Genomic DNA, 27581 nt, shown 5'->3' with positions numbered 1-27581 from the left:
CTTCACAATATTGAATCTTCAAAGTCCTGAACATGCACTGCCTCTTTTTATTTTGATCTTTTTAAATTTCAATCAGCAATGTTCTATAATTTTTAGCATACAAGTCTGTTATTTTTTCTGAAAACTTTATTCCTATTTTATCCTTTTTGATGCTACTGTGAATAAAGGTATTTTATTTTATTTTCAGATTGTTGATTTCTAGCTAGCATATAGAAATGTGGTGAACCTTTGTATATTGATCTTATAGCCTGTGACCTTGCTAAGTTAATTGATAAACTCATTTGAAAATTCTGTCAACAATTTTGAGAAATAATTCACATAGCATACATTTTACCCTTTTAAAGTGTATAATTCAATGTTCTTAACCTATTCATATAGCCTATTCATATATAGCAATCACAATCAATTTCAGAACATTTTTATTACTCTAACAAGAAACCCCATAATCAGTAACAAGTCATTCCTCATTTCACTAACACCCTTCCCCAGTACTAGGCAATCACTACTTTCTATCCCTGTAGATTTGCCTATTATAGACTTTACATATAAATAAAAATATGATCTTCTATGACTGGCTTCTTTTGCTTAGCATATTTTCAATGGTGTAGAATGTATCAGTAGTACCTTGTAACTTTTTATGATGAACTAGTATTCCATTATATGAATATATCATATCCTCAAGTGTCCTGAAATTAACCAACATGCTTCTAAATAATTAGGTTAGGGCTGGGTTGTGGCTTAGTGGTAGAGTGCTTGCCTAGCACATGTGAGGTGCTGGGTTCGCTCCTCAGCACCACATAAAAATAAATAAATAAAATAAAGGTATTGTGTCCAACTACAACTAAAAAATTTTTTTAAAATAATTTATAGGTTAAAAAATCACAATGAAAATAATATTTAAAATGGAATGATAACAAACTTGGAACATGGAATGATATCAAAACTTGAGAGCTATAATAAGATAAACTGTGGATACAAAGATAGAGAAATGAATAGATATATGATAAAGAAAGCATAGAAAAAAATTTAATGGCAGAGTCTAATAGTGAGTGCACAAGTATTCTCTGTAAAACACTCTCAGTTTTGCTGGGTGATTGCAATGTAGCAGTTGTTTTTGTTTTTGTTTTGTTTTGATTGAACCCAGGGAGCTTTACTGATGACTGATCTACATCCCATCCCCAGACCTTTTCTAATTTTTTATTTTGAGACAGGGTCTCTCTAAGTTGCTAAAATTTTCCCCAAACTGTGGTCCTCCTGTCTTAGCTTCTCAAGTTGCTAGGATTATAGGTATGTGCCGGCTGATTGCAATTTTTTATGGCAAAATATTGAGGGAAGGGCTGGGGTTGTGGCTCAGCGGTAGAGCACTCACCTAGCACATGCAAGGTGATAGGGTTGATGTTCAGCACCACATAAAAATAAAATAAAGGTATTGTGTTCAACTATAACTAAAACAAAATATTTTTTAAAAATGTTGAGGAGGATAAAAAAAAACTTGTGGGATAAAGCTTACACTCGGCTTACAGGAAAGTGTAGTTTTTAGAAATAGAAAAGAAAGAACCCAAAATCAATGATTTAGGCAACTGAAAAGGTTTTTTTTTTCTGGTTCCCACCATTTAATTGTATTTTATTCACATGGTGTTAGGGGAAATGACAAGCTTTCCTGCTCCAACACATTAAAAGAAATATTAGGAGACCTTTTAAAAGAACAACATCCATTCCATTGCTAAAAGCTAATGCTTTGCAAGCTTGAAGAGTTTTCACTTTATGTTTAAAATTAATCTTTGAATGAAAAAAGTTAAATTCAAGGGGCTTGGGTTGTGGCTCAGTGGCAGAGCGCTTGCCTTGTACATGTGAGGCACTGGGTTCGATCCTCAGCACCACATAAAAATAAACAAAATAAAGATATTGTGTCCATGTATAATTTTTTTAAAAAAGTTAAATTCTATATGACATGTCCTCAATGCCTGAAAAAGCTTTTACATGGGAAAAACAGGGCTTAAAATTTTCCTTCTAGTTTTATTCTTGAATTCTCCAATTTTTTTAAATATTATTATTGCCTTTTGTGACTGTCTTTGATCAATTCTTAGGCATGCGCTCTATCACTAAGCTCCATCCACAACATTTGATCAACCTTTATCTCTCTCTCATTTCTTCAACAAATATTTATTGACTATTATAAACTATAGAAAGTACTGGATGTACAATAGTAAACAAAACATGCGATCTTTGCCCATGTGTTACAATATAATGGAGATAAGAATCAAATAAAGGGCTGGGGATGTGGCTCAAGTGGTAGCGCGCTCGCCTGGCATGCGTGCGGCCCGGGTTCGATCCTCAGCACCACATACAAACAAAGATGTTGTGTCTGCCAAGTACTGAAAAATAAATATTAAAAAAAAAAAGAATCAAATAAATAGGTTAACAAGAATATTATAAATTGTAATAAATGCTATGACAGTAGGGAAGAAGGGAATATAATGAGCAATAGCAAGCCTCTTGGAGCAAATGAAACCTAAAAGATTTAAGTAATCTGGCTGGGTATGGTGGTACACTGCTGTAATCCCAGCAGCTCACAGGATGAGACAGGAAGTTTATGAGTTCAAGGCCAGCCTCAGCAACTTAACAAGACCCTAAGCAACTTAGTAAGACCCTATCTTTAAATAAAATATTTTTTAAAAGTTTGAATTTCACATAAGCAAGTTTTTATATAGATATCTCTAAGCATTATTTGGGACAACTTATACTGAAAAATTATTCTTTGTGCATCTGAAATTCAAAATTAACTGGGCATCCTGTGTTTTATTTGCTTTACCGGGAAACTCTACATTAATGTACTATGGCTATAAAGGATATTAACATTAGGTGAAATGGAATAAAGAATACATAGAAATTCTGTGCTATCTTCACAATTTTTCTGTAAGTCTAAAATTATTTTAAAATAAAAAAAATTTTTAAATTAAACCTAAAAGATTTTTAATAAGATAAGAAGATGTTATATGGAAAAAAGCAAAAAAAGTGAACTATGTATTCAAAGAACTATATATTCATTATCATCATTATTATACCCCCTCCCTGGACCCTGCCATTTTTCCATCTTTTTTTTTAATATTTATTCTTAAGTTTTAGATGGACACAATATCTTTATTTTACATTTATGTGGTGCTGAGGATCGAACCCAGTGCCTCGTGCATGCTAGGCAAGCACTCTACTGCTGAGCCACAACCCCAGCACCCCCCCTTTTTTTTGGCACTGGGAATTGAACTCAGCTACACCCCCAGCCCTTTTGATTTTTTTATTTTGAGACAAGGTCTTGTTAAATTGTCCAGGCTGGCTTCCAATTTGCAATTCTCCTGCCTCAGCTTCCCAAGTCACTGAATAACAGACTTATGCTACCCATGTCTGGCTTCATTATAATATAATTTTTTAAATTAAATTTATTAAGGGATAAAAATCACTGAAAGAATGATTATTTTCATGTCCTTTATTATACTTTCTAGATTTCTAACTTTTCTACTGTAAACACATATTACTTCTAATAACTTAAAAATATAAAGCAGTTGTGCTAGGCACAGTGGCACATGCCTGTAATCCTAAGGACTTGGGAAGCTAAGGCAGGAAGATTCCAAATTCAAGGTCAGCCTCAGCAACTTGGTGAGACCCTGTCTCAATATAAAAAATAAAAGGGCTGGGGTGCTGGGGTTGTGGCTCAGTGGTAGAGCACTTGCCTTGCATGTGTAAAGCACTGGGTTTGTTCTCAGCACCGCATATAAATAAATGAATAAAATAAAGGTCCATCAACACCTAATAAATAAATAAATGGGCTGGGGATGTGGCTCAGTGGTTAAGCACCCCAAACCAAAAAAAGAAGAAGAAGAAAGAGGGAGTGGGAACGGTAAATGTATGCATTACAGTAGAAGTAACAGAAGCAAGAAACATTATTAAATGGTTGTCCTGAGCCCTACTTACAGCATTCATAATTAATCAAGTTTATAGAATAAACTCCTGGGACAAAAACATACATACAAATAGCTCCTATTTTCTGAATGACAAGAAAGGAAGGTGGAAGATGAAGAGAAGATACTACTGCCCTCAGCCAAAGACTACTAAGTTGCAGATCTCAGAATTACCCTCAATGACACCTATCCACAGGTGACTTAATTAAAAGATGGATCAAAGGAGAAACTTCGTCCTATTTTGGAACATTAGTTAGGTGAGAAGCCAGTGGAAACTGGAAACTGTCCCCTTCCCAGACTGCTGATCACACTTCTGTCCAGGACTCCTCCACTGGCACCTGTCCCCTTTCCAGGCTGCTGATCACACTTCTGTCCATGACTCCTCCACGAGCTACCAGCATGAGTTTTGCCAACAGTAAGGCATGCAAAGAACTAAGCACACAGTCTACGTAATAGCCATGAACTTGGAATGACTTTGCAACTACAAACTGCCTTGTAATATCATTAGTTGAGTTTCCTATAATGGTAATTATCTCACCATTGCCAAACTCAGTTTCCTCAGCAAATGGACATTATGTTTCACATAGTTTTAAGTTCTCATGGAGCTGTGAGACTTCAAGGAGTCAGTTAATCCAGTCTTTCTCATGGGGGGGGGGGGGATGTCACTATAACATTTTGAGAAGGACAATTCCTGGCTACTACATTGCAGAAGGTTTAGTATCCTTTAAATAAATCCTTTCAGTGTCCTTTAAATGTAAGTAGTCCCACCTGTCACAACTCCATACACTTCCAAGTGAACTCAAGAAAGAAGATATCACCACCAGTATTAACCTTAAGGTTAACCTTAAGTGAACTATAAAGTAATAAAACATTTTACATAAAGATAAAAACCTAACCCTGCCACTAATTCCTCATTTTTTACCCAGCAATTAGATTTAATACATTGTTCATTCACTCCATAAGACCAACTTTGTCTGAATTTATTATATAATTAAGATACTTGTATGCTCTGGGAAATAGAGCAGAAAAGGTACTGAAATGGAATCAAGACATCCAGTTTGAAATTCAGTTTTCTGGCTATTCAACCTTACTCAAGTTATTTCCTCTCAATACACCTTGATTTCCTCATCTATTAAAACAAAAAAAATTATGTTAAATTATCTCTCTGGTTCACTTAAGTTCTAGGAATCTACAAAGTAAACCATAAATAACTTGCTTTATTCTTTTTTTCTGACCTCCCTATAGCTATATGGGGGTGACTGCTAACATGTACCACCTCATCTCATAGAAGCCAGGATCACAAGCCTATGGGATGACAATAAGACAGAACCATCATATTCAGCTAGATCCAGTATAGTATTTTTTGATAGAGTAGTATCTTGATGTATAGAAAGGAGCTGAATTGCTTTATAATCCATTAATAAAAGAAGTACCAAGGTAATAGCAGCAGCAAGAGCCACTCTAACTTATGTTTATCTAGATTAGGCCTATAACCTTAATGCTGCTTGTGCAGTAGAATCACCTGGATAGCTTTTTTTTTTTTTTAATGCCCCAAGCTAAGCCAATACCAAATGATACCAGAATCTCTAGGAAGAGGACATTTTCTTTAACTCTTTAACCCTCACCTACCCAAGAGATACTGATGAGCAGTGAGAATTAACTAATGATACAGACCCTTTCATCCGAAAATTGCCAAGCAAATGACCAAAGGTATAGGCTCACACACTGATTATATAATCAAACATCAATAAACAAGAATATTCCAAGGGAAAGAGTTGTGGTTCAGTGGTAGAGCGATTGCTTAGCATGCATGAGGCACTGGATTCAATCCTCAGCACCACATATAAATAAATGAATTAAAAAAAAAAAAAGGTCCATCAACAATTCAAAAATACTTAAAAAAAAAAAAGAATATTCCAGTGGTACTATTAACATTCTCAATTACAGATTGTGTTTGTAAAGAAAAAAGAGGGCTCTGTGGGAATCCCTTGTTTATATCACAATGATTTATTGAGGATTAACTGTGCTAGAAACAATATAATTTCATGACATGAGTAAGAAGTTTAAAGAAGGATTACTACAAATTTGCCTATCCCTGCAGAATTCCTATCAAGCATCAAGAGAGTTAAAACTATGTTAATAAAGCAGTACAAAGGCTGAAATTCCTCAAACCAACTCTCACTTGCTAGGTCTCACCTAAAAGATCTAGTATGTATGAAGGATAGGAAAAAGTTGAGGGGAACATTTAGAAAAAGACAATTCTTTCTTTTTTTTTTTTTTCTTTTTTGGTACTGGGGAGGAAACCCAGGTGCACTTTACCACTAAGCCACATCCCCAGCCCTTTATTTTGTATTTTATTTAAAGACAGGATCTCACTGAGTTGTTTAGGGCCTCGCTAACTTGCTAAGGCTGGCTCTGAACTCACGATCCTCCTGCATCAGCAACCAAGCAGCTAGAATTACAAGCGTGTGCCACCATGCCCAGATAGGAAAAGACAATTCTAAGATACAACATTTCAGGGCTGAGATTCTGGCTCTGTGGTAGAACGCTTGCCTAGCATGTGTTAGGCACTGGGTTCAATCCTCAGCACCACATATAAATAAATGAATAAAATAAAGATCCATCAACAACTAAATAAAATAAAATAAAATAAAAATAACATCTCCCACTTAACTCATCAAAACCATGAGTCCAGTGACATGGGAAGAAGTACAGCAATCTTAGCTTTCAAAGCATAATCAACAAAACTAATTAGGTTAAATAAGATAACCATTAAACCTCTCTCTCTTACCTTATGTGTAAGGCCAAGCCATCCTGTAAGCTAGAGATCCCCAAATCAGAAAGTGTATCTGAGCTGACAGAAGCTGGTGACAAAGAGCCCTCCTTCTCTTCCAGGAGGTCCAGCTTCACCAGGTTGCTGATTTCATCTTCTGAGTTATCTTCAGACACAGAACCAATTATGAATCGAGAATGCTGGTTCAGCTCCAGAGGTTTGGCCAAGGGAGATGGTTCATCCATTATTCTTTCAAAATAAGCTCTCAGAGCTATGGAGAAAATAAGTGAGAAAAGCAAGTTATGGATAACACTCTGACAACACTCATAGAGTATACCTAATGAACCACAGCTGGCTCTTGGGAGCAAGACAAGAGTTAGATACTTAGTTTTCCTGGCTACTCTATTTCAGAGAGCCTTTGACTCCTACAAAGCAGGAAAAGTGAGATCATGGTAACTATGCCTATAAATTAAAATCAATTCCCTTTTCCCTACAAAATCTTTCTCAAAAAGCCATAGGCCATCCATAATCTCTTTATCAATTAAATAGATCTGAGAGATAATTATGATCAATAAGAAAACCTTGGTAGAATATGAATACTAACTGTTGTGGGGCTGCAACTTCATTGTTAGTATTAGTGGTAATGAATGGTAAGGGTTAGGGAAAATTGGTGGTTGTTTGAATCTTGCTGTTAAGAGTAAATTATAAGAATTGTTATGCAAAAAAAAAAAGAGTACATGTATAATGGCATAATTTGGCGTGAACATACTTTATATACAGAGTTATGAAAAAATTGTGCTGTATATGGGTAATGAGTGTAATGCATTCCACTATTGTGGTGTATTAAAAAAAAAGAGTAAATTATAAAATGATCATCTGAGAGGTTGTGAAAATCTTATATAAGTGCATACTTTTAAAGAAAATCCCAAGTGGGTATTTTTTTTTAATTAAAACAAAAACAAACAAAAATAAAACAATAACAAATTGCCAGGAATGAAAAAAACTATAAACATTTCCTAAATGTTAGAGATTACTTAAGTTAACTTCTATTTTTAAAACTCAAGTCAAATATTGGTCTGGGGATAGCCCTGGGTTCAATGTTCATCATCAAAAAGTGTGATGTTTTAAATTTACTATAGATCTCTCAGCTATAATATTAGATTCTTTTTTGTTGTTGTTGTTCTAATTAGTTATACATGATAGTTTAATGCATTTTGACACATCATACATAAATGTAGTATAACTTCTCATTCTTCTGGTTGTACATGATATAGAGTTATACAGGTTGTGTAATCATATATGCTCATAGGGTAATAATGTCCAATTCATTCTACTACCATTCCTTCCCCATTCTCCCTCCCCTCCCTTCACTCCCTTCTGTCTAAAGCAAAGTACCTCTATTCTTGCCCCCCTTATTATGAATTATTAGATTCTTTAAAATAAGGCACTCAGGTGCAGATTCATACAGTCTGATTGAAGTTTGATGACCACACACACAAAAATCAAAACCATGAGAAAGAACTGATTTCTTTTTTATTCTATGAGAGAAGTAAAAGTTAGCAAAATATGGTCCCTGGGCTAATAAATGAAAGGCCTAGTTTTCCTTTCCAAGATCGTGAAGGCAGCCTTCTCTAAAGGGTTGCACAAACTGGAAGCAGCTCAGGGTTAACAGCTAAAGGGCCGGTCCAGCCACCAACACTTGTACAGAAAAAGTATTCCCAGGCACAAGCATGCAAACTACCAGAAAAGAGAGGTCATGTATGGAAAATCACTGAGCAGCTATCCAGACACTGTAGAAGCTACCTCACCACGTGTCCCATTTCCACTGCTTCTAGTCCTGAATTAGAAGGTACAACACTATCATCGTGTGACTCCTTGTTCACTTCAGGCTATCTACCCTAGGTTTGCCTACATTTTTTTGTAGAAGACAACTTTTAACGACAACAACAAAAACTCAAATAAATTTATTTAAGCACATGAAAAAAATCTTTATTACATTATAAATATCAAAGAGCATTATTTGTAACTGACCTCTTATAATTCTTACTGTCTGAGCAGTTATCCGCTTCCAAAAAGAACTAAAGAAAGAAAGAAAGAGAAATTTGAAGATTTTTTTAAAGAACCCCAAATTTTTGTCAATTCCTATTTTGTTCAGCATAATACAAAATTAATATTATTCAAAGTATCACTTTTTTTATGGTCTAATCTATTACTTAACTTGAATCACAAAGTTCAGTAGTTTATTATTTGTTCAATTCCATAAGTCATACACATTACAAACACAGACTTGATTATTTATGGCAGTAATAAATAAGAGTCAAAACTTACCATTTCATAAAGTGACTTTTCCAGAAAAGTTGTATACTCAATGTATGCATTCCAATCCTTATCATTTCATTAAAAATGAGGCAGTTAGGCTCTGATTATATTCCCTAGTGGCTATACTTACTCATGCAGGCCAGGAGCCAGGGAGAAGGCAATGCTCTATTTTACTAAGTTTCTAAGGTCAAAAGGACTACCAAAAAGTCTCTACTCTCCACATCCTAGGTTTCCTTCTAAGACAACAATTTAAATGTATCTAGGATAGAAATTCTGGATTTATATATGAGAATTACCTGGGAGCTTTTAAAAACTACCCATATCTACATTTTCCCCCAAACCTACTGAATCAAAACTGCAACTAGAAGGGGGCACAGGAACCTGAATTTTAAGTTCCACATCTGGTTGCACTGATGTAAAGCCAGACTTAAGAAAACTGGTCTACGGCAGAGAATGAAACAAATGGGAAGATCCCATTACTTTGATAGGAAAATCTAGAACTTCTAAGAGAGGATCCCCAAATGACAAAGGACAAGATTTGGAGTAGTGTGGGTACATTAATTGGGGAATTATGATTTATCTAATTACGTAGTCTAAACTATTATTATCCCTACAACTGTGTCAGGGAAAGAAATAAGAAGGCAAAAAGAAGTATTTTGAATAAGGTAACCAAAGATTCATTGGAGCTGGAGTCAAAACCTATAACCTGTCCAAGCCTGTAATCCCAGCAATTTGGAAGAACAAAGCAAGAGGATTGCAAGTTCCAGGCCAGACTGGGCAACTTAGCAAGACTTCTCTCAAAATAAAAAATAAAAAGGGACTGGGGATGAAGCTCAGTTTAGGGTACCCTGGGTTCAGTGCTCAGTACCAGAACAAAACAAAAAATAAAAAGGACCCAGGTTGAAACTCTGACTCTGTAAAGTACTGACAATGGAAATGAGCAAGTCACTTAACATTGCAGAGCTACTTTATGTATAAAAATTAAAAGATCATATTTACTTCATGGGACTGCTATGTAGACAGAGTATGTGAAAGTGTTCTGTAAACTGTAATATAGTAGGCCAGTGTTTTTCAAAGATTGGGTCATCACCCAGCAGAGTATTAATAAATCAACCTGATGATTTTCAATCAATATTTTTCTAAATGAAATAAAAGAGAAAATGTTAAAAGTGAATCATATTTTATGAAGGTATCTATAGTTCTGCAAATTTTTGTTTCAGTTACACATGACCTATACTTAGGTCATGATGTAATTGACATTTCACTGTAAACTGTATCCAAAAATCTTACAGTTACAACTAATTCTTACTCTCCCATCCCTTCCACTTTATGCCTTTACTACAAAGCAAACACAGTAAGTATCTAAATCAATGGTTTCTAAACCCTGTTAGGTCAAGACGCTATAGGAAATCTGATAAAAGCTATGAACCCTTTCCTGACAAAATATATATCCTCCTACACATTTTTCCCTACCTACTATTTTGGGATTCCTAAAGCCTTGCCATGAATTAGGTTAACACTTCTCCAGAAAGAGAACAAAGAATGGAGTTTACTTTTGGGTAAGCCTCATACAGTTGCTGTCTTATCACCTCCAAAGAGCCCTGTTTTTTGGTTATAGGATAGTCTGCCTATCCATATAAAAATTATTTTCTTCAGTATACAAATTGTTCACAAAGTCAAATTTTCTTTTATTTAAAAGTTCTTGGACTTTTATTTGGGGGCTCTTGAAAATATTTGGGGCTCAGTGGTGGAGCACTTGCCTAGCATACCCAAGACCTTGGATTTAATTCCCAGCACGACAAAAGAGGAAAAAATAAGCCAGGCACAGTGGCACAGGAGGGGCCACTGTAATCCCAGCAGCTCAGGAGGCTAAGGCAGGAGGATTTTGAGTTCAAAGCCAACCTCAGCAACGGTGATGCATGCGCTAAGCAACTCAGTGAGACCCTATCTCTAAATAAAATACAACATAGAGCTGGGGATGTGGCTCAGTGATCAAGGGCCCCAAGAGCCCCTGAGTTCAACCTCCAGTACCAAAAAAGAGGGGAGGGGGCAGGAATAAAATAAAATTTTTGCAAAAGGCTTTGGAACTGTGCCTTTTGTTTCTGAAAATGAAATTACACTAATTATAGTTAATGTGCCTATTTAAAAGTCTAAATGAATTTCTTTCACAGATATTTCTCTAAGTAAGTACATCAGACTTTACCAAACTTATCATGTTCTCCTTGAACTCAAATGACATTTATTTTCCAAGCAATTCTAATAAACAGGCAGCAATAAACTCTCTTCTATTCTTTCCTTCCTTCCACTTTTCCCCCAATTTCCTTTCTTCCTTACTTAGGGATTAAACCCAGGGGTGCTCTCCCACAGAGCTACATCCCATTTTATTTTGATACAGAGTCTTGCTAAATTGCTCAGGCTGGCCTCAAACTTGCCATCCTCCTGCCTCAATCTCCCAAAACACTGGGATTATAAGCAGGAGCCACCATACTGGGCATCAATTTGTTTTTATAGCTATTGATAAAAGTATCCAAGCCTATTACAACATGTCCCTGTCTTTCAAACTATAGTAAATTCATTTTTTTCCATAAATAACTGAATTGGCCTTTTTTCATTTGTTCATTTTATTGATGATGTTTTAATGGACTTCAGTATTAACTCCGTGTTATAGAGGGTTACAGAGAATTTTTAAAACTATTTTTTATTTTCTTGCAAGTTTTAAATATGAAAATAAAAGCTCATGATCCAAATAGTGAGGCAGATGCTATGTATTCAAAAATAAATAAAGTTTAATCCTAGGCTGAGTGGCTGTGACACTCAGAAACACAATTACAGTAATATAATAAATACTTGGTGGAAACATAGAAGGGTATTTTATCCAAACTTGAAGGAGTTAATAATGAGGAAAGGGATCAAATCAAGAAAGACTTTCTGGGGGTAGGAAGACATTAGGGATAAAGAATTAAGGGAAAAATCCAAAAAGGGGGTAAACATATAAGTCCATGTAGAAAGAAAATCTAAATCAAATCCAGATGGTAGAATCTGATGACTTATGAGCAACACTAGATCTGAATGATCACAACAGTTTGAGATAATTTCCTTCAAGAGCCAGCTACAGACTTTTTGGGGGGCGGAAGGGAGGGGGGTAAACGAAGAGAGTATTTCTTTAGGGTATAGCAGTCAGAGAAAATAAAACTAATGTAATTATCTGTCCTAATTCCCATGTCTCAGTCCAGGGATAAGAAATATTTTTTAAGGATTAAGCTAGTGCAAGCTTCTGCATTTTTCAAGAAATCTCTAAAGAAGTCTTGCAAAACTATTGAATAAATATGAGTTTAACACATATCTACATTTTTCTTCCTGAAAGTCCACTGAAACAAAAGTATAAAGTTTTATTGTTGTTGTTGTTGTTGCTATATAAAATATTAACATTTTGTATTTATTTTAAGGTATAAGCCACAAAGAAAGACTTTTAAAAGCAAACCAAAAGCAAACAAACAAACAAAAAAAAAAATGAAGGGAGACAAGAGCAAGATCATTTCCTTGGAAAGCAACTGGACAAATTGAAGAAAACTGAATTAACTGAATTATCACTCATTTGTGTAAAACTAAGAATAAATAAAATTTATATCACATGATCTCTAAAACATTTCACCTGTGCAGGTGAAAGAGTTAAATAAAATGAGGATTGGTTGAAATTGTTTCAGAAGCTTCACATCATCAGATTTTTTTTTCCCCCCAACTAATGAAGCCAGGTGCCTGCTATTCTCGGACTGAAGGTGGGAGAGGGAGAGGGAAATATTTTAAAAAATAAATAAAAGAAGAAGAAGGTTTACTCTCTGGAGATAAGTTTTTCTAGACTGGGGGATATACCAGTAATGGTAGAGGGCAGGCAGGGGACCTTATTGAAAATGGATAAATTAAATAAACATATTGGGTAAGAATTTCCAGAATCCTTCTTTGTAGAATATTACCAGCCAGGAAACAAAACAAAAACAAACCCTGAAATTAGTAACACTGAAGTTCCCTAATTAAGTTGCCTAACCAGATCATTCAGCCCCACTAATTTTCTAATCACCTTTTCAATCCCCCTACCAAAAAACATATGAGCAGAAAATAAGGATTATCAGATGTCTGAGAAAAGTGTCCAACATGAAAGAATCATAAACAAATAATTGCCAGTCACAGTGGTGTAGTCTCAGCAACTCAGGAAGCTGAGGCAGGAGAATCACAAATTGGAGACCAACCTCAGCAACCTAGCAAGACTCTCAGCAATTTAGCAAGACCCTGCCTCAAAATTTTAAAAATGGACTAGAGTTAAATCCCAAGTGTGTCTCTGTGTTAAATCCCCAGTACCACAAAAATTAACAAATAACAACAAAAAAACAAATAACTGCTTATAGAAAAAGAAAATGCAATGTGGTATCCTGGTTTAGGTAATAGAACATAAAAACATATCAGGGGGGAAAAAAGTGGGCAAATCTGAATAAGGTCTATAATTTAGGTACTACTATTGTACCAATGTAAATTTTTCTTCCTTTCTTTTTCTTTTTTTGCAGTGCTGGGTATTGAACCCAGTGCTTCCTGCATGCCAGGCAAGTACTCTATAACTGAGCTACACCCCTAGCCCTCAGTATTATTATCTTAACTGTGATAAGGGTACTGTAGCTATATAAAATATTAACATTTAGTGAAACTTGGTCAAGGGTATGTGGGAACTCTAAGCACTACATTTACAACTTTCCTTTAAGTCTAAAATTACTATCTTAAAAACATCTGGAGTCTGAAGAACTATCATTATTATTCTAAAAGAGCTAAGACAAGATATTACATACATAAAACATAATGGCATTTTTAAAAATTTTTTTAGTTGTAGATCGACAGAATATTGTGGTGCTAAGGATTGAGCCCAGTGTCTCACATATGCTAGGCGAGCACTCTTCCACTGAGCCACAACCCCAACCCATGAATGGCATATTTTCAAAAACATTCAAGACAAAAATTCTCTCTCTCTCTCTCTCTCCTTTTATTTTTTATTTATTTATTTTTTGTTTTGTTTTGTTGTTATTGATTTGCATATTTTCTGAGTTACAAGTCTCACTATGTTGCCAGGTTGGTTTTAAACTCCTGGGCTCAAGTGATCTTTCTGAGACTATGGGCACAGGCCACTGCATTCCACTAAGAAATAATTCTTAAAAGTTAAAAATCTAATCAAAGAAAATTTTAAAACCAAGCGGAAAGATAAAATTGAGGAAAGAGTTTTTATGAATCAAAATTAAGAAGTCAGATTAAATAACAGGAAAGAAAAAATAAGAAAATTACAGAACCTGTTTAGAAGGTCCAAATATGAAGAAGAACCACTGCCAAAACTGAGAACAAAATAGAGAGCAAAATGTAATTAATGTAACAATTCAATAAAACATCTGAGGATTAAAGGGCTTGATTGCCAGACTTTAAGAGTCCACTAATTGGGCTGGGGATGTGGCTCAAGCGGTAGCGTGCTCGCCTGGCATGCATGCGACCCGGGTTCGATCCTCAGCACCACATACAAAGAAAGATGTTGTGTCTGCCGAGAACTAAAAAAAAATAAAAATAAATATTAAAAATTCTCTCTCTCTCTCTCTCTCTCTCTCTCTCTCTCTCTCTCTCTCTCTCTCTCCCCCCCTCTCTCTTTAAAAAAAAAAAAAAAAAGAGTCCACTAATTGTCTGTGTGGTGGAGTGTTTGCCTAGCATGCTCCAGGCCCTTGGTTTAATCCACAGCACCTCATTAAAAAAGAAAAAAGTTCCTACCACAATGAATTAAAAACACATAACAAGGTACATCAGTTAAATATCAAAAACTGAGCACAAAGGAAGATCCTACAAGCTTCTAGAGAGGAAAAAAAAAAAAAAAAGTTGGCATATAAGAATGCCTTTCAGACTCATCAGCAATAATACTGGAAACTTGAACGTAATTAAATAATAGCTTCAAATTCTGAAAGAAAATTATTTCCAACTTAGACCCAATCACTTCCTGTTCTACTGTAAGGACAGAATAAAGATATATCCAAACAGCAAACACTTAAAATAATTACCTCCTAGAATACATATTTCATTTTATAGATACCAATGCAAAAATTGATATTGGAAAGCATCATGGATATATGCTAAAACCATTGGGTAAAAGGATATTGGAAAACAAGATATTCTTAGTCTTAAAATAAATCACCTCACAAATTATACACTAATTATTAGGAGGGAAATGTACTTTTACACCGTCTTAACTAAGTATTCAAACAAACATCACTATTAGGACAATATGACATTCTATGCCTCCTGATGTGATGTAATTAGAAGTATGCAATGCTATATATGTAGGTTTTTGTTTTCATTTTTTGTTCTCGTGTTGGGGATTGAACCAAGGGCCTCATGCATTCTACATGAGCTACACCCCAAGCCTATAAAAGGGCTAATTTGAATCTAATCAAGATGAAACAATCAGATGAATCCAGATTGCAGGAAGATAGAGTGAGAGAGGAGAGAGACAGAGAAATTTTAACATTTATTTTTTAGTTCTCGGCAGACACAACATCTTTGTTGGTATGTGGTGCTGAGGATCGAACCCGGGTCACATGCATGCCAGGCGAGCGGCGAATGCACTACTGCTTGAGCCACATCCCCAGCCCTGCAGGACGCTTTTCAAGACAGCTAGTCTGCAATCTTCAAAAATGTCAGTCATGTGGGCTGGGGCTGAGGCTCAGTGTAGATCCCTTGTCTACCGTGCATGAAGTACTGGGTTCTCTCTTCAGCACCACATAAATGTAAAATAATAAAAGATATTGTCTCCACCTAAAATTAAAAAATAAAATTTAAAAAAAATGTTAGTGAGGGACTGGGGTTGTTCAGTGGTAGAACACTTGCCTAGCATGTGTGAGGCACTGGGTTCAATTCTCAACACCACATAAAAACAAATAAAACAAAGGTCCATCGACAACTAAAAAAAAATATTTTAAAAAAAAATGGCAATGAAAGACAAATGCCACAAAAGACAAAAAGGATAAGGTGATTATTCTGGATTAAGACTAAAAACACTTGAGAATAAATGTACAGCCTGATTCTTGACTGTGTCATGAATTTAAAAATAGTTATAAAGATATTACTAGGACAAAGGGGAAAACTTAATAATACTTAGGAGAAACAAATACTTAGGGGTAAAGTGTCAAGAAGTTTTTCAATTTACCTTGAAGTGATTCATAAAAAAATACTTATATATAAGCATATACACATGAGAGAGAAAAAGGGGTAAAGCAAATGTGGCAAAATGTTAAAACCTGGTGAATTTACATTAGGAGGAAATGGTATTTACTGCACTTTTCTTTGCATATTTAAAATTTTTGGAAATAAAGAGTTAAAAAAAGTATTTACCTCCTCTGTATTCTTTCTCAGGATGGCACTAGAGGATATTCCCCATCACCATGAAGGAAATAAACCAAGAATATGTAGATATGGAAACTAATTTCTCCACAGCAGAAGAGAAGTGAGGAGAATCTCCAGGATGATGGTGAAGAATGAGTCCAATGAGTACAGCTGTGTGTCAGATGCAGAGGGCAAGCAATTTAGGTTGGAGTCAGTCAGAAGAGTCTGAGATTTACAGAAATTAAGAATTAACAAGGGGCTGGGGATGTGGCTCAAGCGGTAGCGCGCTCGACCGGCGTGCGGCCCAGGTTCCATCCTCAGCACCACATACCAACAAAGATGTTGTGTCCGCCGAGAACTAAAAAATAAATATTAAAAATTCTCTCTCTCTCTCTCTCTCCTCTCTCACTCTCTCTTTAAAAAAAAAAAAAATTAACAAAATTCTGGCACATCTCAATGTCCTGAGAAATTTAGAGAACTAGTACAGAGTGAAAAAATGATAAATACATACAAATTAAACAAAAATGAAGATTGTTATTAATTCCAGAGAAAGAATTATGCAGAAAAAAAGGGATAATATACAACTAAGTCCTGCATAGGATTTACACATTTATACTGTAAAATTATTGATAGAATCAAGGTTATAATATGATTCAAGCAGGTAGTTAGTTGTCAGGGATGGAAAGGTAAAAGTGAATAGTAAGGGTAAGGAGCAAAAAGAGAGGTGAATCCTCATTTTCCATATCTGGAAATCAGTAGACAATGCTTAACAGTGAAAACTCAAGATGTAGCAGGAAAAGTATGTTATTTACAAACAAAAGGGTATATAACAAATATATGAACTAAAAGAAATGAAATTAAGAAGCAGCTGAGGATGATTGGTTTTTTATAATCACCTTAGTAAAATTATCACTTTTTAAACTATGTATAAGTTATGAAAATTAAAATATAAAAAGTCTTCCTATAATGTTAAATTAAGAAACCAAAAGTGAAGAACAATGTATAAAGTATTCACAATTTGTCTTAAGTGGGTATGTTGGGGGAAGAATATACCAGCATTTGTTTAAAAATGCATAAAATCTCTGGAAGTTATTAAGAAATTAATAACATTAAGGCCAGGCATGGTGGCACATGCCTACCAGTGACTCTGAAGCCTGAGGTAGGTGGATGGCAAGTTCAAGGTCAGCTTCAGCAACTTAGCAAGACCCTGTCTCAAAGTATAAAGTAACAAAGGGTGGGAGATGTAGCTCAGAGCATCCCTGGGTTCAATCCCCAGGACCACACACACACACACACACACAAAGACAAAGACAAACTGCTCAATTTTTTAAATCCCCAAGTCTTCTGGATATTTTATGGCATCATACTTTATATTAGCAGGTGGACAGCCAAAGTTGGAGAAATTTACAGGTTAAGGAAGCAATTCCTGGGACTGGGGTTGTGGCTCAGCGGTAGAGCGCTTGCCTCGCACGTGCAAGGTCCTGGGTTCGATCCTCAGCACCACATAAAAATAAATAAATAAAATAAAGCTATAAAAAAGAAAGAAAGAAAAATTACCTTAAAAAAAAAAAGAAGCAATTCCTAATCCTTTTGAAGTTAAAACAGCCTATGCAGTTTTAAAGAGAATTTTAAGTTGAAAACAATGAAGAACTTCTGGTTGAGGGCTTCTCTGAGTAGTAAAGCACAGGCTGAGCATGCACAAGACCCTGGGTTCAATTTATAACATTAAAAAAAAAAAAAGTTGTTGACCCATGAATGATGTATTCATGGTGAAATGGATACAGCTGGAAGTTTTCCACAGGAATATAGGATAAAAAAAATATTCTCAGTGGGGCACAGTGGCACAAACCTGTAATCCCAGTGGCTCACGAGGCTAAGGCTGAAGGATTGAGTTCAAAATCAGCCTCAGCAATTTAGTGAGGCCCTAAGCAATTTAGTGAGACCCTGTCTTTTAAAAAGACATTTAAAAAAGGTCCCAGGGACAGGAGGGCAGAGGGACAAGGATGTAACTCAGTGGTTAATTGCCCCTGGGTTCAGGTGCTGTTACAAAAAAAAAAAAAAAAAAACAACAACACCTCTCACAATAAGTGCCATACTGGACTAGAAACTTTCTTAGGTACCTTCCAATACTAAATGTTCTATTAAATTGGGTGTAGTGGCACATGCCTGTAATCCCAGTGACTTGGGTGGCTGAGGTAGGAGGATCCCAAGTTTGAGGCCAGCCTGGGCAATTTAGCAAGACCCTATCTCGAAAAGGAACAGGGATATAGCTTGTTGGTAGAGAGCCCCTGGATTTGATTCCCAGTACCACACACACACTCAGTTTTTAAATAATAATAATAATAATAAATGTTCTTTTAAATTATTGAGCTTTATGAGATGAAAGTTTGTCTAGCCATAGCCAGGAATACCACTAAATACTGAAGCAAACAACCCAGCTATCCATCATCTTCTTGCTCATTTACTGATATCATTCTTAATGAACCTGAGAACTAATCAAGCTCCTATCAACCTACTTATCACCCACCTAGTGTGTGTGTGAATATATACATACAGGTATGCAAACTTGAATGATAACGATAGATTTGAAAGCTGTCCACAAAAGCAGACTATAATTTTTAGGAACTAAAATTTTTAGGAACTAAAAATTAGTGAGTCTATTCAATTTCCATCATAGGAAATAGCCAATTACTCATTTGAGATTGAGTCCCCCAAACCCATTCTATTTTTCAAATTTAACTTCTTGAGTTCATTCAGAATTTTCAAACTGTGTGTTATCATTTCAAAGAAAATCATTATACAGCTTATTCTATCTAAAGTGACTACTTCGTAACTAGTATAGCCATGAAATTTCAGTTTCCAATGTCATGGGGTTGGTAATATTATGGTTCCTATATAAAGATGTGGGTTTGAGGCCAGTCTCAGCAACTTAGTAAGGCCCTAAACAACTTAGTGAAACACCATTGCAAAATAAAAAATAAAAAGGGTTGGAGGACATGGCTCAGACGTAAACCACCCCTGCGTTCAATCCCCAGTACCAATAAATAAATAAATAAATAAGGGGGTGGGGTGGGATTTTGCTCACTGGTAGAGCACTTTCCTAACACATGAAAGGCTCTGAGTTAGATCCCAAAAAGGGAGTCGGTGGGGGGTAGACACAGAAGGTTGAGGAGTATGGCATGCTAGAAAGATGAAATGAGCTTAAGTCACAAATAACACCACTGGAAGCTGAGATCAATTGAGGTCACCAACTCTGGGTAGGGCTCTTAACATCCCTTATTGTTGAAGCCACTTTTTACTTGCCTCCTTAAACATCATGAGCATAAATAAGTAACAAATTGTTAAGAAAACCAAATCATTTAAGCACAGTTAACTTTAAGATTACCTGGCAGAACAATTCATAAGAACTTACAGCCAATTCATCAGAAACACTCTGTGTGTAAGTGCAATATCCGTGTAGCAATAGTTGTTAGTTTCCCAACCACTTAATACCACCATCAAATAGTCCACTAGATTCAAGTAGTGAATACTCACTAAAGTTTCATAAAATTAAAGAAACAAAAACTACTGAGGCAATGATCTGTTTAAGTGGAAGATCAATGAAGACTATCTGAAAATGGTAATCAACTAGTTATCAAGACTTTTTTCAGCCAGTGAAAAAAGTATTTATTCCCTTTTTTCCCCTCGTACTGGGGATTGAACTGAGGGCCTCAAACATGCTAGGCAAGTACTCTAAAACTCAGTTATATCCCCAGTCCAAATAACTTCTTTATCTTATTATTTTAAGGGTTTGGAAAGATGCTTGAGGCACAGCTCTTACAATTATTAATCTTTAAAAACATGTTAGATAATGATATAACAACTCCAGCCCCCCCCCCAAACTGCAAAAAGATTCTCCTCTCCTCCCTAGCTGGAAATAATAAATTCCAATGTATTATTTCACAAAATTTATTTATTTATTCTTTTTGAGGGAGGAAGGAGACTGGGGAGCCTGGGGGATTGAACACAGGGGAGGCTCTACCACTGAGCTACATCCTCAGCCATTTTTATTTTTTGAGACAGGGTCTCAGGAAGTTGCCCAGGCCAGTCTCAAACTTGCAATCCTCCTGCCTTAGCCTCCCAGTCACTAGGATTACAGGTGTGCACCACTGCATCTGTCTATACTTTTTATTTTTATTGACTTCTTTCTTCAATCAAGACTGTGAGGATATTGGTTTTTGTTCATTTGTTTGTTTTTGTTTGCAGTGCTGGGGATTGAACCCAGGGCCTTGTGCATGCAAGGCAAGTACTCTACTAAGTTATATCCCCAGCCCCAAGACTATGAGGATATTAATCATCCCCCCAAAAAACTAAAGAAAAGCACTAGCCCCAGATCTGTTAAACCAGTATATGTAACAGGTTAAAAAAAAAAAAAATTCCTAGTCATTGACTGAAAAGAAAATAATGTAGAGTGTTACACAGTGCACTATACCTGAACTTGCTCATGGCACTTTAGAGAAGTCAACATCAAATGAGAGTTCTCTGAGATTGGCTTTTAAAATGCCAGTTCTTTGACATTACCTAATCATTGTCTGAAGTATAAATTCATTAAGTGAAATTCCCAACTTTTCCTTCCATTTTGGGAACAATTCAATCTATGTTTGATGAATTTCTATTTGCACTGATAAAATAAAACTTCTACAACAGTAATAAACATAGATGGATTCATAAATTAATACTTAACCTTTCCTTTAACATCTTTCATATGCCCACTTTACAATGTATGTTATGTATTCTTGGGTTCACATCAGTCCTTTTCTTATGTATAAAATAGTCTTTAGAAATAAAGAAACTGAGGCAAGAGAAGTGAAAAGAGACTTGCTACTTTGTAGCAAGTAGGCACCCATCTGGACCCTGCTTAAAGTAGTCTTGCTATACTAGACAACATTTTCCTGAACAGTGCGTCCAATGGGCAGCACAGAAATCCTCAACACAGATGTCCAAAGCATCCCCATCAAGGAGCAAGAGACAAATCAAAGTACTTTTACCCACGAAGGGAAAAGAAACAGCATGTTTTTCATAAGAACTTTGGATTAGGAAAAAATAAATAAATAGAAAAAAGAACCAGAGAGAAAATCAGGGAGACAAATTTCTGAGAAGGAAGACCAAGATACTAGGTTTATTCTGCACATTAAGAGACTTCTAAAAACACTGCTTAAGAAGACTCGGAAAAGTCCTAGAGTCTTTTGATTTTAATCCTAAATCTCAAAAATATCTGAAATTATTTCTCCAATCTGTTAGGGTCCCATAAGCTTCTATAAAAATACAAGGCCTACATGAAGTCCCTGATTTTTAGAGCTTATTTCAAGCGTCCACTAGTGGCCACTTGCTCGTCTCCAAATCCAAAAATAATGTTGGCCCAGACCCGGGCAGGACCTTCACGCACGTTTCCTCTGAAATCTTTAGCCTCACATCCCTTCCTACGTCCCATCTCCAACAGCTGTACTTAATCAATACAGCAAATGCGAATGAGTAACTACAGGCACCTACATTTACTACGTTCCTCACTGAAAACCTAAAATCCTGCGAGCAGGAACTGGCAAGGGACAGCCCTCCTGGCCCGGGCTTTCACCACCATACAAAGACACAGTCGGAGCAACAGCAGCCCGTGTCTGTGCACCCCACACCTCACTCTGCGAGAGAGGAAGACTTTGAATGAAACCAGACCCAACCCTCAACATCCACTCCCACGTGGTCGTCTTCGCCCAGGCCCTCAGTCGGACTCCAGAGGGATCTGATAGGAATCAGACCACGCTGGGGCGGGAGGAGGAGAAGGTGAGCTCCAGGCTGAGGTCCCAGTCCCTTCCTAGGCTGCACGCCTCCCAGTTCCGGGGCCTAATCCCCCATCCCGAGACTCCAGACCCCCCACACACACATGGCTGTCGGAAGGGGACCTAAAGGCCCCAAAGCTGCCGAGCTGCCCGGCACCAGGTCTGGATGGAGCCCGCGCCGCGTGCCGGCGGAGGCTGAGAAGCGGCCCCGGCCGGCCACCGCCCCTCCCCAGCCCCAGCTTCTCCAGCTCAATATCCCAGGCTCTGAAGCGGGCCTCACCTCACCTCAAGCTGGCAGCGTCCGCGGCCCGGCAATCCCGGATCCCCGCGCGGAGGCAGTGCTGGGCGGGAGGAGATGCCCGCAGCTCGGGCGATGGCTGACAGGCTCGCTGCACAGGCCGGCCGGGCACCGGGAGGGGAGGAGGGGAGGGCGGGGCTCCACAGGAGCCGCCCCGCCCCCGGCCCGCCCCCTCCGCCCACCTCAGCCCATGAGCCCCATGAGGTGACTACGTCCGGGGTTACTCGAGGCCGTTCACCTCCGACCCCGCTCCGGGCTGTCGCGCGGTCCGGACGGCTGGGGGTGGGGGGGTGCGGGAGGGGGCGATCCGCGGGCCCGAGGGCGGCGAGAGCCAATGGGAGGGCGGCGCGGGGCGGGGCGACGTGAGGCGATGCCGATGGTCCGAGTGCGGCTCTGCCATTCGGGGCCCAGAGGCGCGAGGGCGGGCCCCGCGTGGCCCCGGCGCCCCTTCGGCTCGGGCGGTTGCTGGGCCAGCCAGTCGGCTCCCTCTCCTGGCAGAGAGGGAAGTGGAGGAAATGCTCCCACTTGCACCTCCCATCAAGGATAGAGGCGTCCGGGGCCGCGGAAAGTGAAGGCCTGGGACTTGCCGGTTCTGATCTCCACTTATAACGCCGGGAGTGGAGATCAGAACCGGGGCGGGCTGAAAGGGATAGGCAGTGAGCCGGCCTCGTTTGGACCGTAGAGTATATAATCTTATCACCCTGAAAAGGTGGCTATTGTGTCCATCAATTGCACACAGGTTGGATTCCAAGTTAGTGCAGACTAACTAATCCCTATTCTGGAACTTCCTTTGCTTGCTCCTCAGCCCCAAAGCAGCCTACCCCAAAGGAGTTGTAGGTGCTGAATCTTGGAGAATTGAAGGGAGACTTAGTAAAGGATGTTAAGTGAGAAGGACAGTGTTGCAAAGAACAACAGTCCTGCCTGCCCAGCAGGGAAAGTAGGTGCCAGTGAGTTCCTGATTTCTCAGAGTGTCTTCCATCTTTCACTGGGGTTACACCAAGCCTTTGAGGTGAACTCAACCAACTTTTCTAGTTTTGTCAGTTAAGTTCATAGCAAGACTTTAGTTTAATAGTGGCTCTCTGTTGAAAATTAGTAGTAATTGGAAGGAGTCCCAACACAGTTCATCCTCTGAGCAAGGACACAATGAAAATTTGAGAAAATCATACTTGACAAGAATGGAGTGAATTCTAACCCCTGCCAGAAATTTAGTGAAACATCCAGACTATTTTCCCAATCCTAACACAAGAAGGCCAAGAGAGGTGCAGAGGGTGACAATTTGGTGTGAAGAAGTCCTATGCCAGAGGGTAAAAATCAAATATGGTGGAGGGGCTGGGACTGTAGCTCAGTGGTAGAGCATTTGCCTTGCATGTGTGAGGTACTGGATTCGATCTTCAGCACCACATAAAAATAAATAAATAAAGATATTGTACCAACTACAACTAAAAAAAATTTTTAAAAAATCAAATAGGGGGGCTGGGGATGTGGCTCAAGCGGTAGCGCGCTCGCCTGGCATGCGTACGGCCCGGGTTCGATCCTCAGCACCACATACAAACAAAGATGTTGTGTTTGCCGAGAAATAAAAAATAAATATAATTCTCTCTCTTAAAAAAAAAAAAAATCAAATAGGGTCGAAATATATACCTCAGGCTAAGTTCTTAGATGGAAGCTGAGGCAGGAAGATAGGAAGATTGGTCAATAAAGAACAAAATCTACAGGGCTGGGGATGTGGCTCAAGTGGTAGCGCGCTCACCTGGCATGGGTGTGGCCTGGGTTCAATCCTCAGCACCACATACAAAGGTGTTATGTCCACCAAAAACTAAAAAAAATAAATAAATATTAAAAAAAAGAACAAAATGTAGGATCCCTCATGCTTCTCTACGAGTTTACCCTCCCGCTTTTGAAATACTAGGAATTGGACACATAATTTGGGAAAAAGATATGGATTTTACAAAACGATAACCCATATTTTACAGCAACTGTGTCATTATGATAAATGGCAGTTGGACAAATGTGGAACACTCAAAACTTGAAAAAAAGGAAAAGGATAATTGCCCAAGACATCCTGGTTTAACAAGATATTTGATTTAACTGACTAAAATCAACATTAGCTGGGAACAGGCAGACTTTGCCTATGGATAACAGTACTCTTCAAAGCTGGCAGGAAGGAGTGACTTCGGAAAGACAAATCTTTTTTTTTTTTTTTTTTTTTTTTAGAAATTTTATTTTATTTTATTTTTTTAAAGAGAGAGTGAGAGAGGAGAGGGAGGGGAGAGAGAGAGAGAGAGAGAGAGAGAGAATTTTTTTTAATATTTATTTTTTATCTCGGCGGACACAACATCTTTGTTGGTATGTGGTGCAGAGGATGGAACCCGGGCCGCACGCATGCCAGGCGAGCGCGCTACCGCTTGAGCCACATCCCCAGCCGGAAAGACAAATCTTGAGGTTGTCTCTGATTTTTCTTTTGCCTTTCCTAAACCCTGTGAAGGCTGCCTTTCCATGGGATTCTAAGATTTACCTGCAAAAAACTGTCCTTATAAGAATCTTCATCATGTCCTGCTTTTGACCTCACTGGGTATTTAAAGTTATTGAGCTCTCTAAAAAACTAGCCAAGGACACTTAAAAAAAAAAAATAGAATCTTTGTGAGGAAACTGCCTCTAAAACCCTCTCATATAGAGACAGCTTTGACTTCAGGGTACATTCTTCTTCCTGAATGTTGTTAACTGTGGTTAAAATGCAATAGGAAAACTATTTTCTTAATGTGATGTAATAGGCACAGCCACTGCCTGCTGTATTCTGGCTGGACTCTATGTACACTCTAACTTAAGAAATATACCTATGCAGGGAGAAAAATAAATTAGCCAAGGATGGGCCTAATAAAAGAGCTACAGAGAAAGAAAATAAAGGTTGAATTGGGATACTCCAGACCACTTACAGAAGATCTAGCTGCTATCACCAAATGTTAAAGCAACTGAGCTGAAAATAAGCAAAGAGCTATGCTTGCAGACAGAGTACTAGAATTTCAACCCTTAAGTTTTGTGTTATTTGTTACATGCCAAAACCTGCCCATCCCTACCATAGGTTTTTCAGAAGTGCTTCATAAATTCTTGCCACATAAGACATTATGTCTGTAAAGAGGTGGAGGAGAGCCAAAGGAGATAACTTCCTACAGAAGACTAGCAGGTGGAAAAGAAGGGGGGGGCGAGTGATTTCTAAAAGCTGAAACTATAAAGGTCTATTATGGGCTGAATTGTATCCAAAAATTCCTACGTTGAACTCCTAATGCCCAGTACTTCAAAATATGAGTATATTTGGAAATAGGGTCTTTAAAGATGAAATTAAATGAAAACAAGGTCATTAGGGTAGACCCTAATAAAATGTGACTGGTGTCCTTATAAGGAGATTAAGACACAGGCACACACAGAAGATCCTGTAAAGACAAAGAAGATGGCCATCTACAAACCAAGGAGAAAAGTCTCAAAAGACACTTTGCCAATACCTTGATCTTGGACTTCTAGCTTCCAGAAATTAATTTCTCCTATTTAAGCCATTTCTGTTGTTTCTTGTGATGTATTTTGTGATAGCAGCCCTACAAAAACTAATAAAAGGTCCCAAATATCAAATGGCCCCCAAGGTTTTCAAGAAAGTTGTATAAAAGTATCAGAGATTTATCTTGAGCATCCTAGCTACTTTTCAACTTTAAAGTTGGTCTATTTCCCTACTGTGGGTAAAATCAGAATAAGCTTGAGAGATCCTTCCTTGTTTTTTAGATGGTTACAATCCACTCAGTTAGACAAAACTAACGCACTAAAACAGACTGTCTATGTCTCACTCCTTACATGATAGCCATGTGAATTTGTAAAAGCCAGAGATGAGAGAGGATAAATTTGTCACTGTCCAGGCATCTCCATTTGACACTTTATTGTCAATTCTACTTTAAGACAGTGTTTCTCTGGGCTGGGGATGTGGCTCAAGTGGTAGCGCGCTCGCCTGGCATGCGTATGGCCCAGGTTCGATCCTCAGCACCACATACAAACAAAGATGTTGTGTCTGCCGAGAACTAAAAAATAAATATTAAACAATTCTCTCTCTCTCTTAAAAAAAAAAAAAGACAGTGTTTCTCAAAGTGTTCCACCTAAAACAGAAACACTAGGGAGCTTGTTAAAATAGGTGCTGGGTTTGATCCACAGCACTGGGGCAGGCTGGGGGGGGGGGTGCAAATTCTCAGTCCATTTGCAGACTTTTTTTTTTAAGCACCCCTGGTAATTGTTCACCCTGACATTTGAGAATACTAGTTTAAGCTTTAGCATTATTATTTCACCATTTATTGCAAGAATATCTTGTTGAACAACAATGCCTCCTACACTGCTATTTCCAAAATGGGAAAGTCTATCAGGTCAGGTTTGAGTTGAATCAAGAGAAGAGAGAAAATTTCCCTTAATAGAAAAAGAGTTCCCTTGGCCTGGTGGCTGTCTGACCATGGTTCCAAATTTCACAGGGTAGCAAGGTCAGAGATTGGCTTTTTTGTTAAGATAAAGAAATTATTGGGATATTATTTCCCACTGACCCCTAATATTCATATATTAATCTGGCTTTTACCACTTGCTATGCTTATACTTCTCCTCCTGCCTCAGCCTCTGGAGCACTGGAATTACTGATGCACATCATCATGCCTAGCCCTAGCCCCTTTTAAATTTTATTTTTTCCCACATTTTTTACTGGTGCATTACATTTGTACATATTGATGGAATTTATTATTACATATTCATACATGCACACAATATGACAATATAATCTTACCAGTATCACTCCCCAGCACTTCCTAAATTTTAATTTGATATAGGTAATAGCTAAATTGTTGAGACTGGTCTCAAACTTGTGATCCTCCTGCTTTAACCTCCTAAATTGCTGAGTTATAGGTGTATACTACCACATCTTGCTCTTCTCTAAATTCTTATAGCAGTATGGTTACTACCACATAACTCAGCATTTTAGGCTATAATTTTGTGTATGTATGTTTTTTTAGCGCTCCTTTTTT

At 37.7% G+C, this 27581-nt stretch overlaps 1 protein-coding gene across 5 annotated transcripts in view; it reads right to left on the bottom strand.

Annotated features, from left to right (window-relative positions):
• Positions 1 to 22685, bottom strand: part of Acaca (acetyl-CoA carboxylase alpha) — a 226922-nt gene extending 204237 nt beyond the window's left edge. For 2 of the 5 annotated variants that reach the window (XM_026398067.2, XM_077801006.1), the window contains exons 1-3: positions 22533 to 22550; positions 8758 to 8804; positions 6745 to 6997 (exon numbers count right to left, since the gene is read on the bottom strand). In XM_026398067.2, coding sequence (XP_026253852.1) covers positions 6745 to 6971 — 227 coding nt within the window. In that variant the 5' untranslated portion in view covers positions 6972 to 6997; positions 8758 to 8804; positions 22533 to 22550. Of the gene's footprint in view, positions 1 to 6744; positions 6998 to 8757; positions 8805 to 22527 lie in introns of all 5 variants that reach the window. The other 3 variants (XM_077801005.1, XM_026398068.2, XM_026398066.2) reach the window with 3 other exon arrangements.
• Positions 22686 to 27581: the final 4896 nt, after the last annotated feature.

Source organism: Urocitellus parryii, chromosome 7, assembly GCF_045843805.1.
Source record: "Urocitellus parryii isolate mUroPar1 chromosome 7, mUroPar1.hap1, whole genome shotgun sequence".
Classification (NCBI taxonomy): domain Eukaryota; kingdom Metazoa; phylum Chordata; class Mammalia; order Rodentia; family Sciuridae; genus Urocitellus; species Urocitellus parryii.
Note: the sequence above shows the minus strand (reverse complement) of the source record. Positions and strands in the feature narration are given on the sequence as shown.